The following is a 19943-nucleotide window of genomic DNA, read 5'->3' on the forward strand; positions in this document are numbered from 1 at the left end:
CTACACGATGACATTTTTGTTCCATTTGCCATTTTAGCATCTTTGTTTTTCCATTAAATGTACTTATTGTAACTGTGTTTTCTTTACCCTCTCATTTCTCTACTGTGGTGTTCAATCTAAGTACTGTCCTTTGCTTTTCATTCAGAAGCCACATTCTTGCCTCATTCCTTTCAGTCTCAAACCGGATTTCCCTACATTGCTCCTTGAGTTTCTACCTCTTTATTCCAGAACTCTTGTCTTGTGTTGCTTTACTCTGCCTTACCTGGATTTATGTCAGCCTTGTCTTGCCTCATCTGATTCTGCACTGTCTTACTAAAAACTGGACTTAATCTTGCTTTTCCTTGCCAGATTCTAGTTTGAAATCTTGGAATCCCTTGCTCAGGCCTAAACCCTTCATAGTATTTTGACCATTCTCTTGAAAATCACAGCATATTTGCATCAATGGAAGACAGACTCCCTGGTATGAGATGACCATTATTGAATCCAGAGAAAACGGAAGTACTCGTGATAGGTTCCCCGGGCCCGGGGATGGAAATTTGTCCACTTGTCCTGAATGGGGTCATGCTTCCCCTGAAGGACTCTGTTTGCATTCTGGGGGTGCTCCTGGACTTGTCGCTCCACCTGACATCTCAGGTGGATGTGACAGTCAGGAGCACTTGTTATCAGCTTCGGCTGATACGTCAGCTGCGACCCTACCTGGGCCGGGGGGACCTTGAAACAGTGGTACATGCTCTGGTAACCTCTCGGCTGGATTTCTGTAACACGCTCTACATGGGGCAACCCTTGTACCAAACCCGGAAGCTTCAATTAGTGCAGAACATGGCAGCCAGGCTGGTCACTGGTTGTCCCAGGTCCAGCCATATAACACCTGTTTTACAAGATCTTCATTGGCTGCCTATTCACTTCCGGGCCCAATACAAGGTGTTGGTTATTACCTATAAAGCCTAAATGGCTTGGGTCCAGGGTACTTGGAGGACCGCCTCTCCCCATATAATCCGCCCCACACTCTCAGGTAGGCCGGGAAGCAATTGTTGAGAGTTCCAGCTATGAAATACTCTGCGACTGCTCAAAGGGCATTTTCCAGCTCGGCCCCGCAGCTTTGGAACTCCTAGTGAGCTCCGCTCGATTACCTCCCTCGACTCTTTTAGGAAGAGGTTAAAAACCTTCCTCTTCCAACAGGCTTTCCCCCAGACAATGTAACATCCGCTCTCTCCCCGATGTATTGTTGCACCTGCACTTTATGCTAGCCACTGTTGTGTTTTAATTCTGTAATTTTTAGCTTGTTTTTAACCTGTTTATTGTATTGTTGTGTTTTATGCCTGCAGACTGTTTGTAAATTTTGTACATTACTGTACTTGCTGTAACCCGCTTTGATCTACAAAGGAAAAGCAGGATACAAATAAACAGTTTATTATTATTATTATTATTATTATTATTATTATTATTATGTTTCCTGCTTTTGTAGTATATTCTGAATACTCAAGCTATTTCATATAAATTGTTGCAATAATCTTTAAAGCAGCCCAGAAATGAAGCTATGAGATTAACATCTTGCCTAATACTTGTAAAGTAAGATCATGACTGTGGCGCAATTGAAATTAGGCCCTGAATAACTCACAGTTCAGTCTTGGACTGCTGCTGCTCTGCAGAATGAATGCAGTTTGACACCACGTTAAATGTCATGGCTCCATCCTATGGGATCCTAGGATTTTGAGTTTGTTCTAGCACCAGAATTGTCTGAGAGAGAAGGTTAAATATTTCACAAAACTACACATCCCAACATTCCATAGCACTGAGCCATGGCATTTAAAGTGGTGTCAAACTGCATTCATTCTGCAGTGTAGATGCAGCCTTAGTTTACACACCTCTCACGCTCATGCTAGATCTTGTCAGTATTTTCTTTTGCATTTTGGGTGTGGTATGCCATATTCAGTGCTTAGAAAATTTACTTTTTGGACTACAACCTCTAGAATTCTCCAGCCATCATCACCATTGACCATCCTACCTGGAGCATTCTTTGAGCTGTAGCTTTAAAAAAAAACCTTTTCTATCTCTGATTATATTGTTTCCGAAATAATACATTATCCACAACTGATAACTACAGGTATTCCATCAATAAAGATTAGTAAAAGAATAGGGATTCTGTTCTATGAAGGCACATATCCAGGGCACCTTTGATGTTCTATGCAGGCAAATATCCAAGCCATTTCAGTGACCTTGTCAAGCTCTTTTATATTGATTTGAGCATGGCATACCTCCATATTCGAAATATGGTGTCTGCTGTTTCCCCTAAAAACACTTTGGCCTAGAACTCTGTATCTCAACAGGAGACCTCTTATGAAATTAGTTTCTTTCTATATTCAGGCACTATATAGTAGGAAAGTGAAGTCCTGCAGAGTTTACAATGTACTCAGACAAAAGGTGTTGTGGGAGGGTGGTAAAGAGAGGAAGAAAATGATTTGCTAGATGGAGATTAATACAGGATAGTATAGTGGGACCCTGCTGTAGTTTAATTATCTGACTATCCCTCTGTGAGCATTGCCCTTGGCTGGGCTGCTTTAAGACTCAACAGTTCACAAGATGGCTCCTTTATTATACAATAGGGGGACTTTGGTTATGAACTCAGTGGTGGAGAGATTTTAGCAAGAATGCGCCCCTGATGAGGAAAATAAGAAGCACAGTGCTTTCTTTAAGCTGTTGATAAATTCAGAAAGAAATTTATTGGCATGAGAAAAGGTTCTTGGCAAGACTAAGGAAGGGCAGTGACCACATGCCTCCACATTGTCCCAGAACTGTCCACAGGATTCTAGCTATAGCACATGCCTACGGCATCAGTGATGTGCACCAAGCCGCACAAAGACTCCCATGCCTGTTGCCACTTGTACAGTATATATTCAGAGAACAGGAAAGTGTGAGCACTGAAAGTCTCAGAGCCCAATCTATTTTTCACTTTCCACATCACCTCATTATTTTGGGAAATGGCAATCCATCAGTGCAGGTGACAATTACTGATGTCAGCGAGTGGCATAAACCACAGCCTGGAGGCCTCTAGAGAGGCTTCATATGCTCTGACACACTGTGGGATCTGAGACAGACAAGTAAAGCCTGCTGCAGGAGGCACAAATGTTCTGGCCTTAAAGTGCAGCTGTTTCTCTTCACTTGGAAACCTAAATGCACAACTGATGTTTAGATAGGTCTGGAATTTATCTCCTTCACCACCACATTCAGCTCATCTAAAAGTCAAATATCGTAATTATAATGTCACTGTTTCACCTTAAAAGTCAGAGCAGGAATGGGAATTATGCAGCTCTCCAGGACATCTGGTACCATAACGTTTTGCAAGGCTGTATGATTTAACATTGTGATGCATGTAATGGGAAAGATGTCATCAGGAGTTAACCAATCAGCACTATACATCAGGTGAGGCCCCAGTATGAACATGGACACTTGCTTCTACCCCACTGCTTGCATGGTAATATGGCTTCAGTATACTGAAGAGTTTGCTCCCCCCCCCCTTATTCCACCACTTATTATTTACCATCAACCAAGTATCTGCCTTGCATTCACTGTTTGTTCAGCATATGATGGTGCTATTGGAATACATTCCCAGTGCCTACCACACAGCTGCCTCTTACCAGTGATTCTCAAAGTCAAAACCTGGTCATTTCTGAGTAGTAGACACAAATGACCTGGTTTCAGAGTTGATACATGCATCTGAAGGAGATAGTTATGCTGTATGAGCTATGCTCGTATTACCTGTTATATTATGGTACTACATTGTTACTCAAACACCATTTGCCTTCAAAGTCCTTTTGCCTATCACAAGCCTTTTGGATGGTGTGAGAAAAGAATTGATAAGCCATTAATACAGTCATTTGTGTACACAAATATGCATTGCATTTATGCACGTTGTATAAATATGCATTGTAGTTACCTGATGTGTGTACAACAGTGTACCAAATAATATACAGTACACCTTGCTGCACACTGGTGTGTATAATACAGAACACCCAAATGATTAAAGAATAGGGCCACTTTTTCCAGATCTTGGAAGTGTTACTTTGTTGGAGTACAACTCCCAGAAGGTATGCTGTTTGGATTTTCCTGAAAGCTGTACTCCTACAGGTTCTGACATTTTTGTCTTCCCAAGTTGTGATGTACACAGAGGTAGGCAACCGAAACCCAAAGCCAATTGAACAACATGGCTATATCTTCCCTCATGCAACCTTTAAAGAACCACACAAATTTTAACAGAACTTGTCAATTTCTCCTCTGACCTGCTATTTAAACTCAAGGATTTAACAAGAAACAACGTTCCAGGGACCAGTAAGCTGCCAAAGAACGGGAAAAATATGCTCCTGAAGTTCAACAAGATGTCATACAAGAAATACATGCAAGTGTTTCCCAGCATTTAGGAATTGTGAATGAAAAGCTACTGTGGAAGTAGAGATGGACAACTGAATAGTTTACTAAACAATTTTTCATTCTGCCATTTTCCCACTAAAGCTTGCTTTACCCGATCAAGGAAGAAAAGGTATGGGTAGAAGCAACTTTGAGCATGAAAATATCCAGAGGACAAAGCAGCCCTTCTCTCAGCCACTACCGCATTCATGCTGTTATCCCACAGCAGCATAACCCAGTCAGTTGACTGTTATATGATCTGCCACATAACATCTAGCTTGGCTCTGAGTAGTAATCTAATGTGATCTGAAATGCTGATGTAATTCTTCATATAGCACCCCGCTGGGTATTTGAAAAGACGTCATAGTAGACATCTGGAAAGAATCAAATCCCAGGGATTGCAAGAAAGGAAGAAATGATAATCAACATCTAGTACTATAGCAGGGGTTGGTGTTGCCCAGTTTGAGCTGGGCAGTGGGGCAGACTGCTGGAACCTCCAGAGGGCCATTTGGGAGTCACACTGGAGCTCAAAAGGAAGGCACTGCCCCAACCCCCCAAAAGCAGCCACTTGAGGGTATAGTGCTATTGACTCTGGAAGGCTGCTTTGGCTCTGGCATGGCTGCAGCTGCAATAAAGCCCAAATAGGAGCAGCCTCCACTGCTGGAAGGGGCAGTGCTATATCCTCCAGAGGGTTGTTTTGGCTCTGGCATAGCTGTTGGGCAAGGGAGAAAGAGAAATGCCCTTTCTTGCTCTCCCAGCAGAAGCCACAGTGCTAGCAGTTGTACATCCCCCCTCTGGGGTGTCACATGGTGCAGTCCGTAACCCCCCCCCCACACACACACACACCCTAGAGATGCCACTGACAGTACATGCTCATTTCCCATGGAGGAGGGGGAGGAAATCATGGAACCCTCTGTCCATATTGAAAGGCACAATGCATACACACAATGCATACACACAGTATGCCAGGACATACAGGCCACTCCGTCTTCTTGGTAATAAAACTCAGGAGTCCTTGTTTTATTGCATAGCAAATCCATGTTCAGGACCCAGGTTCAATGTATGGACCTTTAGGCTTTCTCTTGTACTTGATTAATTTCTTTTTATCTTCATTTGATATTATCTCTCCTTCATATTCATCAACCCTTGTTACACTGAAAAGGGTGGTGCCACCTATTTGTGTAAAGCTTTCGGACAGCTGTCAGTACTATGGGTCAGTTGATGCTCCTTTGGATGAAACACATGTGAAGCTTGCATCTCAATTGTCATACTGAGTCATTCACATTGAATGAGGTGGCTCTTCCTATCAATCTATGATGCGGGCTTTGGATTGGCATGAAAGCCATAGAAAGTGGGGCACTGCAAGATTTGTTCCTCACCTCAATTCCCAGCTGGCACCAAAGGCAAGCAATGGTGCCGCCTGCTATAACGTGGAGAAGCGTGACAAATAAGCCAAGCAATTACAGCTGTCCCTAGCTGTGAGTGGTGTCAGATGGATCCATCACTCTAATCAGAGCTCTGGCATGTGGAGAAAATAGCTTCCAGATAAGGCTACAGAGCTCTCCCCGCCTTCCTTTGCTAAAGTCAATTTTTTATTTTATGTTGCAGTAATAGAAAATGCGACTTGGAAGCAAACCTGCGATTGCTGAGCCGCTTGGGTTGTTTATTCTCAAAGGCCTCACCTAACAGACTGCACTCGAAGGTGGTGATGTCAGAGAATGGTCTTTGAGATTTTTGTTGCACTTGTTTGTATATGAAGAGAATATTTTCATTGCCTACTGTTGCCTCTGCTTGGTTTCCTGATGGGCAATACCCTAGGGAAGGAACGTCTGAGGACATATATCTAGCATGTGTCAGAAAACGTCTGATGGAAGTAGGATTACCAAATCAGCACGTTAAAAAGAAGAAGAAAGAAAGAGGGACATTGGGCAGCTGGGGCATCTGTCCCAAAGATAGCCCCACCGACTTCAACAAAACTATAATTTGGCAGTGGTGGTGATGGTAAGACAGAATTTCCAAGTGTCCCATGTGCTTGTTCTGGTTCTTAACAGACTATGTAAAGCATTTCATTTGCATTTAACTCTCAGATTTTAATTTGTAGACTAAAAAAGATGAGGAAAATAGAGGTGATATTAGAAGGGTAGAACAAAGAGAAAACATAAAATAAGCTTTTCTTCCAACCCTAACATTAGACCTAGTGAAGCAGTTTCTTCGGGTGAAGCTGATGGGAAGTGGAAACAATCCGTTAGACAATTGGGTGCTGTCCAGAAGTTCCTGCTAAGCATAGGCACAAATACTGACTTTGAGAATCCCTGTCCTAGAGGAAAAAATCCAAGGATCTAGAAAAGCTAAAAGCATTCCACTAAAATGAGTCAGATTCATTAGGATGGACATTTTACATATCTCCAATTAAAATACCATACTCATAGCAATGCTATTTAGAAATGTCCACATGCTCACCAAACTAGAAAGAAGCCCCTATCAGAAGATAATTTTGTCCATCTTCAGAACCAGATGCTATACATTCAGGAGAGCTAAAGATGCCACATTGTGTTTGGGAGTCCCCAGGTTTAACTCCAGCCAAAGTTTTCAGATGAGAACACAACAGAACAGCAGAGGTTCCAACCAAAACTGAGATGCACCAAGGTATGTACAAATACACGGCTAGTATATGCTTTCAGTCAACCAAACCAATTCAGTATATGCCCATGAAACATACTAGCTTTGGGGTAAAAGTGAATTTAAATGTCTTCTTCATTTGACTGACAATAAAATTATGGGAAAATAAACAGAAGATCTTGCCTTTCTCTGTGATATATAAGTACGCATTGTCCATCTTTGAGACTAACTGGAAGAAAGAAGCTGGCAACATGAGCTACTTTTGAGGAAGTAGACTGAAGTCTATGAAAGCTCATGCTGCCAACTTCTTTCTTCCAGTTAGTCTCCAAGGTGCTACAAGATCTTTCTATATACTGATTCTATATCTTTGAATTCTACCCATTGTCCAGGTAATGTGAATTTTTGTGGAGCAAAAACAGAAATCATGTTATAAGCTTCCATCTCCATCCTTTAACCTATACTTTTTTTGGCCCTGTTTATATAATAGGTAAATAAATCCTCTAAGTTCTGACCTCTGAGTACCAAGACTGAGAACAAGTTCCTCATTGAGGGCAAAGAACAGCAAAGAACAATTGCTGTTGGTGGAAAACTAGTCCTAAACCAGAAGAAATGGTACTTTCATTAAGGGAGAAAAGATATTTCAGTGCTAGGTGACAATAGCTCTGTAATTTTACAAGATGGTGAGAGCAAATGTAAAAGAATAATAAATGAATAAGTTTTCTGGAACAGCACTGTCAAAACATCCTGTAAAATCCTGTTTCTACTCCTATTATGGTAGACCGACTTAATGAATCACTGAGTGGAAAGGCAACATTTATTGAAATTCCATTGCATGAAGGCATATATTCCAACTGGGAATAATATCTGGAGTTATGTCCATGGCTTTTTGACCACCATCTAGCATGGTCAATGGTCATGAATCATGGGAAGTGAAGTCTAAAATGTGGAAAGCACCAGGTTTTCTATTCCTTGTGTCTACATGACATCTCTCTTATGCCAACATCTGGTTGTGTATTTGGACCAGGAAGAGAAACCATTCCTTTGTTGAGGTACCAGTGAACTGCACTCCAGAGCAAAATAAAAAGTGAATTCAAAGGCAGGGCTAAATTCTCAGACTGGGCAAGGCTTCCAAGGAACTTTCAGAGATGGTGGGACATATTTTTTTAAAAATAAAAACAAATAAAACATGTCTGATGTTATTCAGGATGGCTTTGTGTATCTATATAAAGTTGGTCAAATCTCAAGTAGAAATAAAAACAAGGGTGGAGTTCTATCAAACCAAGTAAAGTGGAATTGGGGGGGGGGGGGAGTTGAGTCTCTGGTCTGATTTTATCCTATTTAGAATCTGCTTCTTTCCCATTAAATTGGCACCAAACGATGAATTTGGCTGCCTTATTCCTTGTCTCACTGACATCTGAGAATAGCATCTGTAAGAAGCTCAACGTGTTGAATGTTGCTGAAGTCTTCAAGTCACAACCCTATGACATCTTTCTTTAGCAATGGGAATGAAGTACAAAACAGAGATGTCTTACCCAGGGCAACTAGATGGCAGAGTACTGAGATAATCTAATATCCCATTAGTGGTTCTACATTTTTCCCAGGTTTTTATCATTAGAGCTTTTGTATGTTTCCATCGCTTAAAGTTTTCTAAATAGATCTTTGGTCCTTCTCCCATGCCCCCATATACACCCTTCCCCAGATTCCCACAATGCTATTGCTAAGTTGGTGCATAACTCCATGTTTTACTTACCGTACAGAATAATGCTGGCATTAGTGTTTCCTAGTTGGTTGTAGGCCACACAAGTATAATTTCCATAGTCCTGTTCAGAGACGTTGAAGAAAGTCAAGCGGGAGAAGAAGGCCTTGTTTTCAACTTTCAACCCTTTCTGTCCTTCAATGAGCCTTGAATTACAGGAGACATTTTATAGATGAGAGAAAGGAAAAGAGTGGTCACAGGTTCAAAATGAAAGATGAAGCAGTTATCAAGGACTGGCTCGGTCTTCTATAAATTGCATTGCTGCCTATAATTTACTGCATTTGATCAACCTAACTTAATATGAGCTCCCTCTTGGGGACAAATCGGATGTAATTTTCTGTGTCCACAGGATCACTTTATGAAAAGATTTTATTGAAAACATATACTGGAAGTGGTTGTGCAGGTCATTTATCTAGGGCTGGTCTCATGAGAGGCACTTCTGCTATTTGTGCTTGCTGGGTTCAAAATTCTTCCCTTCTCCATCTTGCAGCTTATGCCTAAACAAACAGCTCAAGGCAGAAGATATCTTGGCTGACTGTCTTTAAGAAATATCATTGATCTGTCCACTGCATTGCCAAATGCTTCAGAAACAGCAGTCTTGGTCACCTGGGGTCATGAAATTACCAAGAAACCATACAGTGAGCATTAAAGCCTCACCAGACAGGAACTTCAAATACACAGGAATGGACAGAGGGAAGGAAGGAAAGAGAGACTGAAGGAATTTGAGAGATACTGATAGAAAAGGAAAAGCGAGGAGTAAGGTGAACATTTGCAAATAATAGCCTCTCCTTTCTGTGGAAGCTCTCGCTGAGAACCCTGGGAAAGCAGGATTCTAAAACCTCAAGGAAAGCTTCCATGGATAAAAGAGGCTCTTCTTTACAGACAGTTACAAGCTGGAAAATTGATCCCTTTGTGCCTGCATTTTAAATCACAGCCAAGAATCAGCTCTTTCTATCCCCTTCTTCATCCATACTCAGTCACTGAGAAATGTACTCCTCTAATCTCATTCTGATATTCCAGTTCTCTGTGTAGCAGAATGATAGCAATGTTTTTATGGGATGTACAGATTCTGGCTAAGTGGATGTGAACCAAAAAGCAGACTCCAAATGCCAGGCACATTTAAGCCACACACCTTTTGTCATCTTTGTACCACTGGAACTCTGCTGATGGAACTGCAGATGCTTCGCATTGGAGGATGCCCTTCTGTCCTACTGGCACACCAGTGTTCTTAGTATCTGAGATGTATGGTGGATCTGTAGAGAAAGGACCATTACAAGTTGCTCTCATTCCTGTCCTAGGCAGTTGCTTCAACATTGTTGTAAACCTAACTGAAGGTAGACTTACTTGTCTGAAGGAATACACTGTGCACATATTCTGGAACCCTCTGTCTATGCCTGGATGAGCATGCCTGCATGTATGAGCACTTGCCCTAAGCATGATTTCTGTTGCTATTTCCCTGAAAGTCTGGCATATTATTGTTCAATGCGATCCTTTTTCAATTTTTAAAAAAGTTTTAACAAATGCAATACATTTGTACTGAGGAGAGCCATAGCCCTATGGTGAAATACTTTGAACCCACAAAGTCACTGTCAAAACGATTACATCTCCAATTAAAATTAGCTCAGTTAGAAGAGCTAGAAAAGAAGGTTCCTGCAAGTCAAAGCCAACACTATTATCATACGTCTGACTGAAAGGAAAGCAGTTTCATGAGTTAATGTTCACCACTGTCTTGAAGTTGTTAGATCAACCAGTGGCTGATGTCAGTGGAATGGTGACTCTGCCCAGGATTGTAGGCCAAATTTTAAAAGGACTACCATATTCAAGGTGCTGAGAGAACCAGCATGATGTAGTGCTTTGAATGTTGGAGTAGGACTTTGGGAGATTAGGGTTTGAATCCCTGTTTGGCCGTGGAAACTCACTGGATGACACTGAGCAAGTCACACACTCTCAGACTCAGAGGAAGGCGGTAACTAAATTTCTCTGAACAAATCTTGCAAAGAAAACCTTGTGATAGGTTAGGGCTGTGGTTCCCAAACTTTGCTCCTTTGGGTGTTCAGGACTTCATCTTCCAGGATCCTCTTCTAGCTTGGCCATCGTCTGGGAATTATGGAAGCTGAAGTCTCAAACATCTGGAAGAACAAGGCTTGTGAACTACTGGGTTAGGGTCTTGGTGTCCCCATAAGTCAGAAATGACTTGAAGGTGCACACCACATGCACACGTTGCTGAAACTATTTTGCATGTAGGGTTCAGTACTTTGGACACCTCCGCTGACATTTGGACTAAAATCCAGAGTAAATCAACAGCCCTCCCTGACCTGACAACAGCCGCCACAGGTTAAAACTACCAAAAAGGAATGTAGTGATCTTACTAGCAGTTCTACCCACTAATGCTTCAACAAAAAGAAACAGAAACAAGGAGTGATTACTCACAGTTCACAGTGACTTTTACCCTCCGCACTACAGGAGTTGAGACATCATTGGATGCACTACACTCATATTCCCCTGACTGTTCCCGCGTGATGCCGGTGATCTCCAGGTACTCATCTTCACTCAAGAATCCCACAGCTTCCAGAGGCCAAAAAAGAAAAAGAGAAAAAGAAACAATAAACCTAAACCTTGTGGCAGTACATTGAAGTTGTGGGTTATATATAAACCGTGCATCATGTTCAGCACCGGGCATGCATCTTTCACCCACCAGTGATGCTGATGGGATTTCCAGACACAGCTCTTCAAACAATCTCTTCCATTTGTCTGTCAGAGCATCTTGATGCGAAGGAAAGAAACATTATTTATAAATGAGGTGGTAGGCAGCCAAGCTTGGCAGCCTGTCATTGATAATCTATATTCAGAAGGCACCAAACCTGTTGGCTCCTTCAAAAGTGCTGTGCTTTTTGAATGGAGAATTTTCCTTTTCTTCCTGGAGACCAAACCGTTGTTCTGTGGTTTTCAAACAGACTCAGAGTGCATACATAAAGATCATTTAACTTACCCAAACATCACATACAAACATTCATTCATCAATGGAAGAAGAATGCACCGAAAAGTGTGCCTACCAAAATGCGTATAGATTTTCACACCAGATGTGGAAACCTATTTTTACAGCATGATATGAAATTCAAATGGGAAGCAAACGCATGGGGGATTTGGAGAAGCACAACAAAACCAAGAGTGAGATATTTTCATGTCCCTATTTAATTACTATGGTTTCCACTCGCAGCTAAATAATCCTCAAAACTGCAATGCTGTGAAAGACATCACTAAAAGAAATGTCAGCCTCCTCTCACAATAGCAGTTCTTCAGGATAATACATTGGTGCAAGATAATCTTATTTCAAACCTCGGTTACTTGTGTTTGTAATGTAGTCATGCTTTCAAAGTGTAAAACGCACAGACTATATCAATATTGAACTACCTTTTGGGTATAATGGGTATATTTTATGGCGCACTTGAAAACTTCTGGGGGCCTCTGTGGACCACTTTAAAAACTTTTTCTTGTTGTTCTGCAAATCAAAGTCCATAACCCATATTTTAATGTCCCTTCTGCCCTTCTGGCACAATGGCTATGTTTCTTTCTGTGAGCACAGTTCTGTGAAGCAGAATATAAATCACAGTCCCTCCCCTAGGTTTTGTAAGCCTGTCTGGCAATCTGGCCAGAACTTGGAAAAGTTACCTTGACAAACTACATATCCAAAAATCCCCATTCTGGCCATCGTAGCTGGGGAATACTTGGTCTTGTAACCCCCAAAGGTATTTTTTCCCAAGCTGTGAACCTGGCCCAGCTCAAAATGGGGCTCAGCTTCTGACATCAAGTCAAATTTCTTCTGCATAAACCAAGCAGGCTTTTGCACCCAACCAAGAAAACCAACCAAGCTCATATTTAAATATAATTAGGACAAAATAGTTGAATTGGTAATAAAGGCCCTATACAGACAGGCCAAAATAATGCTGCTTCAGATCACTTTGGAGGTATGCTGTTTAAATGATGCAAGCATACTAAGAGTCCAGAAGCTGCACCAAAGCCACAATCCAGTCCTAAGGAGTGGAGCACAGCATTGGTGCAGTTTCTAGACTTTTAGGATGCATGCATCATTTAAACAACATACCTCCAAAGTGATCTGAAGCAGCTTTATTTTGGCCTGTCTGTATAGGGCCTTTATTACCAATTCAACTATTTTGTCCTAATTATATGGAACCAAAAGCATGCAAAATAGGTCTTTCTTGCCACCAGAAAGATTAGTTACCTTGAATCCTATTTTTGGAGAAAGACAAGATATAAGTTCAATAAATATATAAATAAATTAGGTTTTTTAAATTCATGTACTTGACCATTGGATAGGAGAGATAATAGTCAGTATCTGCTAATAACAATGGTTGGGTTTGTTTGAAGGAATAACCATACGAGGGCCAAGATATAGAATTTTTAAATCTGAATACAAAGAACATTTTAGGGAGAAAATACATGAATCCTCAATTTTTCTGCAGCTATCTATCCATTATTTCTATGGGTTATCCATGATATCACCCTTTGACTTCCATTAGATGCTAAATATTCAATCAAGGGAAAAAATAAGATGTAAAGTATCTGGCCAGACATCATAAAAAAAATCTAAATCAAGGATAAGGCCAAATATGTATGTTCTCCAGTTGTCTACATCCTTTTGCCAACTTTCTGAATTAGGTAGTCCACAAAGTAGAATAATTAGGGATCTCTGGCATTTTTGGAAATTAGGATCTTCATGCTTGATCATGAAGTGTGAAAGCAGTTGGAATGATCCCTCTAAAGTATGGCAAGAGGTAAGGAGAAAGAGAAACACAAATAGAGCTGTCTTATTTATTTCTCCTAAATCGCTCAATCTCCTTTTATCACATTTCCCCCCTTGCAGTCAGGGTACTGTAATTACTCAGCAAAGCATCTCCGAGACCAGTGTCACACTTAATATTCCTATTAATTTTAAATGGTAGTCCTTGGTACATATGTGTGGCAATTGGTGTCATATTTTAATTAGGCTTGCCCTACACCATCTGAAATTAATAATAGCTTGAATTACCAGTGTAATTTATAAATTAACATTGCTGCAGCATTAGGAAATAAATTAGCTCTGGACAGCTGGTTCTGGCGCTGGATGACAACAGGAGAGAGAATGTTTATGGATCCCCCATGGTACATATGCCACAATGCCTGGGGGATGACATAGTAACACAGGAGGACAAAACACCCTACAAGGTGTGCTCAGAGGTATGCACAACCTCACATTGTTGGCTGCAATTCTGATGTCACACTATAGCTAACAGTATTTTCATAGTGCATGGGTAGCATCTAAAGCATATTTCTGGAAGGAAACAACTTTGTGAATGGTCAGAACGCAAATAAAGGGAAGGATACAGGAACCAGCTCCTCCCCATGACTGATTTTTGCACTGATGAAATAATCGAGTCTGACACCAAAGAATCTTTGACTGCTATGGCTCAGTGCTATGGACTTCTGCAAATTGTAGTTTTGTAAGGCTTTTAACCTTCTCTGTCAGAGAGCTCTGGTGCCACAACAAACTACAAACCCATGATTCTTTGATTGTTAAAGTGGTGTGAAGTGGGATTATTTATGCATTGCGAATGCAGCCTGAGTAATGCCTCCTATATTTGTTAACTTTCCCCACTACCATATTAAATAATGTTCATCGTGTGCCTCTAGGGAGGGATGCCTTTCTTACCAAGATGACAGGGATTGCTCCTTTGGATTTCTCCTTCCATGGGGTGAGAGCCACAATCTGGCCATACACAGCACAAAACAGTATTATTATAATCTGCCTTGTTACACTAATGAAGAATCTCAGTGGGATTGCCATGTTGGCCTTCCTTTCAAACAACACAATCTACAGCTAATTTATGGGTCATGTTTACATGGCTTTATAATCTTTATGCTTTCCTTTCCTTCTTTCAAGACTGCAAATCCAAGGCAATGATTTCTTAGAACAATGTCCACTATAAATCTGGGCAATGCAAGCATTATTTCTTAATAGGCAGTCAGCAGTTACTAAATCCCCAAATCTTCAATACTGTGATTTGTTTCATACCTTGTGGAGAGAGGGAGAGAGGATTATGAGCTCTTGTGGCAGAAACTCACTCTGCTTCTTGAAGAATTGTTTTAAAACAAAATACGCAATTAATGTCTTGGCCTCTTCTTCCACAATACAAATAAACATATGACATTTATTTAGTTGCTGCCTCTTGCACATGAACTCAATGTAGGCAGGTATTAGGTTCAAGAGCAACCCTGGCAGAGATACCCAACTGATCCATACCCAGCATTAAAGTGGCATCCCTCCAAGTTTGCAAGGGAGTATAAGGGTTCAGTTCTGCCATAGTCTTGAGTAGCTGCAATGGGAAGTCCACATTTGACAGAAAAATCATTGGATAAGATGGCTGCAACAGCTGTCACAATCTCAGTTCTCCCAGAATGCCCCTGGGTCTTGGCACAATGCCCAGATGAATTATGGAAGAACTTGGATAGTGGTGGTTGTATCCATTTTACTCAATATGTTGCTTAGCAAGGGAAAGAGTAGAAAATAAACCAATGGCATAGCAAAAAGGTGCCCCTTATATAAAATGGGGGGCAAAAAAGGTTTGCTTTTTGGATACATACATACATACATACATACATACATTTTCAGCCATCGCTGACTTGGAATATATATCTGTTCCAGATTCCCCCCCCCCCCCACACACACACACCCATAAGGCAAACAGCAGGTATGCTCGAGCCCCGTTGGATATAATGGGGCTCATGCATGACGCACAGCGTGGTGTGCATGCCATTGTTTGTTTCATCGCATATGACACAGGTGCAATGTATGCAGACACACCTTTCTCTAAATATACAAAGCCACAGCCATCCATGAACTTAGTAAATGCATCTTTGGGATTATTTGGACTACAGTTCCCAGAATCCCCTATCCTCCACTCCTAGTGGCCTTGGTAGAGGAGGGGATTCTTGGAGCTGCAGTCTGCAAAGTACACTTTTTAATACTCTGATCTGATATTATCATCTCACTGATACAGAATTCAGACGCTCTCTCTTCTAGATATCTGAGAGGAACGACGCTACATTGATGTGTTATTATGCCATCTCTATATGCTCCAGCACTGTGATGAATTGTTAACATTCAGTGGACTTTAAGTTCAAATTCTGGAATTCTCTTTGGAGAATCTCATGATGTTGGTGGTGGTGGTGGGAATGCTGAGCTCATCAGTACTAGCATAACTTATGGACGATTTGTGAAGGTGTTACCCCAAAATCAATATCCTTTGGAGAGAAAAGAAGTGGGGAATAAAAATTGCCATTTTATATTCTGCAAGCTGCCCTGAATACAGCAGGAGACAAATATATATATACAGTATATGGGGAAATGATCCCTTTATGACTGACCTAGAATCTACTTCACAGCAGCAGTGTGAATTCTGCTGATCAAGTGGATATGCAGCCAACAGCCTCAGGACAGTCTATGCAAAAAATTCATTTCTTTTATGGGGGCAGGGGAAGAGAAGGCAACAGCCCATCCACTTTCTAACTGATAAAGGATTTTTTGTCATCCAGAAGGATAGAGGTCATTAGTACATATGCTTTTCTTTGAACATCATGTCAAAAATGGCAGGTGTAGAGAGAACATACAGTTTCTTCCTGTAATACCAAGGTGCTGCAGCTGACTTTGTTAACATGTTGCTGCTGTGCATCTTCAAGTCCTTTCCAGTTTATGGTGACCCTAAGGCAAACCATGGAAAGATCTGTTTGTAGGTAGTTTGCCATGGTTTTCCTCTGACACTGGGAACATGTGACTTGCCCAGAGTCACCCGGTGGGTTTCTGTGGTCGTGCGGAGATTTGAACCCTGGTCTCCAGAGTCATAGTCCAGCACTCAAACCACTATACCAAGCTGGGTCTCTTGCTAACATAGTACATACTTTTAAAAATTTAAAACAAAACATCTTGTCCCACTAACTTGGAGCCCTCCAAATATATCCCTCTTATCGGTCACAGTCAGCATGACCAAAGGCCACTGGGCTTAGCTCAAGACATTTTGCTATGGCTGGGGAGCTGGCATTGCTCCCTTTGTCATCTGCCATTTGAGGTGGTTGCCTCAATCTTCCTAATGACACTGATGTGCTGACTGTGCTGATAAGGGACAGGGGCATATGGGCCATTGGACCGGGAGAGGCATTGACTCTAGGTTTCCAGCAAAAGGGAGCTTTCTGTCACCATCTGTCAGTCCATCTCCAGTCCATGCCCTAAAAGAAAAGATGGTGGAATGAAATGCACCCCTTTTTGCCCATACACCCTTGAGCATGAATATATGTCCCTTGATGTCATGTGCCTTCAAGTCATTTTCCACTTATGGTAACCCTAAGGCAAACCTATCAAGGGGGTTTCTTGGCAAGATTTTTTTCACAGGAGATTTGCTTTCCCCTGAGGCTGAGAGAGTATGACTTGCCCAAGGTCACCCAATGGGCTTACATGGCCAAGCTGGGAATCAAACCCTGGTCTCCAGAGTCACAGTCCAAAACTCAAACTATTATGCCATGCTTTTTTGTCCCGGGGCCTAATAATCTGCAGCACACCTTATTGGGGAAGGCTGTTGTAAGGCAACTCGGTTGGTAGGGATGGATGAAACACATCATTTTCATTCCAAAGAGATTTTCACATGGGGACGGGATATGGAAGGGATCGCTCCCCTGTCCTTATCCTGTCCTTAACCCATCCTTGACTATGATGGTACAAAAGGCTTTCAAATCATAGTGCAGATCACACCATTAACCTGTCATTAAAGCAGCACTGAATTAACATGAATCTCCATTAATGCAAAATGCAAGCCAATGTCACTTCAATGATAGGTTAATGTCGGAATAATGATGGGATCTGCACAACTTCATCTGAAAGCCTGTTGTGCGATCGCTGTTATTCATGCCTCCCGGAAGGGATAAGAGCAAATCCCATCTGAAAGTCCTTCCCACGATCGCATGGGAATGACAGGAACACGATGAGACGGGGATGGGATGTCCCTCATCTGATAATCTCCACATCATTTCTGCAGAAGACAGAACTACATCCCATTTATCTCCATTTTTTTAAAAAAAAAAGAGCCCGTGGAATTTTTTTTTATCTTTTAAAGTGCATTGCTTCTCAAAATGCACATTGCTATAGATATTGTTGCCATGTTTGAAGTGAGAATTATGCCAGAATATTTGAGGCAGCAAAACTGGTAGATAACTACATTTCTGTACATTAGTTCAACAGATGCCATTCTGGGCTCTTTCAGACCACACTGTTATAGTGCTATGATTCCACTTTGACTGCCATGGTTCTATCATATGGAATCATGGGCGTTGCAGTTGTGTCCCTTCCCCAAAACTATAAGCCCCAGGATTCAACCCATAGGATACAGCCATGGCAGTTAAAGTTGAAATCATGGAACAACAAACAGAAATAGTTAGGATATGAAGTGTGTGCATATAAGAGTACACTGCGCCTGCGTTATATGTGGGCATGCTTTATACAGACTTGAGCATACACATTCAAGCCGTGGGGAGCGCGTGGGGCACAAGGGGCAGTGTGTCCCATTCAAATGAATGGGGCACGTGCCCGTGGTACCCCGCACGCTGCTGCACCGCTGTGCATGAGCCCCAATCAAATGAATAGGGGTCCAGCATACGTGGAATTAGCTGTACGCAGGGGGGGGGACGGAACAGACCCCCCCGCATAAGGCAAGAGCCCACTGTATATGCAGGCTGAGTCTCCCTTATCCAAAATGCTTGGGACCAGAAATGGGACAAGAAAACTACACAGTCCAAACTTCAAAATAGCGATATGGAAGAAGGTCCATAAGACATAAATAATTTGTGTAACGAAAATAGATAGTCCAAGGTTCTTCTTCAGATGCCTTTCAACTCAGAGTCTTAAAGTGGAATCATAGTGGCATAGCTGTGTAGTGTGAAAGGCCCCCTGACTATTCAGATAAAGGTTTGCAAAGATTTTACTTATTTGTATGTCAGCCAAGAAAATTCAATAATAATTGCTTCCTGTCATTTTTTCTTCTCACAAGATTGGGCAACCGAAAATAAATGATGATCTAAGCAAGGAGAGCTAAAGGCATACGCTCAAGGTTATTTCACATGGATTTGTTACCCTTCATACCATTTTAATGAATGAAACTAATGAATGTGGTGTGCTGTGGTTTTATATTTTTTATCTTCTAATGATGGCTTCAATATAGCTTCTACGCTGTGCTTTTAAACAGAATTCTTGGTAAATATGATTTTAGCTATACTACAGTTGAATTTTATATAGCCACTGTGAGTCCATTGTCAGGAGAAAGGTGGCATATAAATTAAATAGAATTAAATAAAAAAGAAACAAAGAAACCAATAAGTTTGAACGACTCTCTTGTTTGCGCTGAGAGTTGGGCAGTCTATGCACATTGCAGCATTATAGCAGTTTGACAGCATTTTAACTGCCATGGCTCAATGCTATGGAATGCTAGGATTTGTAGTTGTGTGAGATATTGAACTTTCTCTGTCAGAGGGCTCTGGTGCCACAACAAATCCCAGGATTCCATAGGATTGAGCCATGACAGTTAAAGTGGTGTCAAACCGCATTATTTCTGCAGTGCAGATGCAGCCTACATAGTAGTCATGCTATGAAACCCCCTTTTCCCCCATGAACTGCAAAGACACCTTACCAGAGGCAAAATTTGGAATAATGAAGCGGCAGCTACCTAATGCTAGCCAGAGCACCAGTTTTAAAGGACAACCCAAGGAAGGCATCTGTGGTGGGCTCTACTGAGACTTAGCATTGGACTAAAGCCTATATATAGGCCAACTGTTCCACTTGTTAATGCAGCTCTTTGAAACAGTGTGCAAAGGGCCAGTCTTGAATGTGAGACTGAACAGAAAGATTTAGGCTAGATACAATAGCTTCTCCCTGTTCATTTTATCTACACCATGCTTGGTTTTACACAACTCTGTTTTTCCTTTCTCAATTTTTTTCTACCCTAAGGAACTGCAAACATAACATTTTTCTCATAGGGGACTTGCTCCACTCCCTTGATGTTTTTTGTTACTTTTATTTTATTATTACAAAGGTCCTATCCATCAGTCTGGCTAAACGTTGCATTCGCCATCT

At 41.5% G+C, this 19943-nt stretch overlaps 1 protein-coding gene across 8 annotated transcripts in view; it reads right to left on the reverse strand.

Annotated features, from left to right (window-relative positions):
• NTM (neurotrimin) overlaps window positions 1-19943 on the reverse strand; it is a 950706-nt gene that overhangs the window by 20412 nt on the left and 910351 nt on the right. For all 8 annotated transcript variants that reach the window (XM_089537558.1, XM_089537557.1, XM_089537560.1 and 5 more), the window contains exons 5-7: window positions 11207-11341; window positions 9909-10029; window positions 8771-8922 (exon numbers count right to left, since the gene is read on the reverse strand). In XM_089537558.1, coding sequence (XP_089393684.1) covers window positions 8771-8922; window positions 9909-10029; window positions 11207-11341 — 408 coding nt within the window. The remainder of the gene's footprint in view (window positions 1-8770; window positions 8923-9908; window positions 10030-11206; window positions 11342-19943) is intronic.

The sequence above is a fragment of the Sceloporus occidentalis genome, unplaced genomic scaffold, assembly GCF_023333645.1.
Source record: "Sceloporus occidentalis isolate IW3139 unplaced genomic scaffold, rSceOcc1.0.p SCAF_9, whole genome shotgun sequence".
NCBI classification, from domain to species: domain Eukaryota; kingdom Metazoa; phylum Chordata; class Lepidosauria; order Squamata; family Phrynosomatidae; genus Sceloporus; species Sceloporus occidentalis.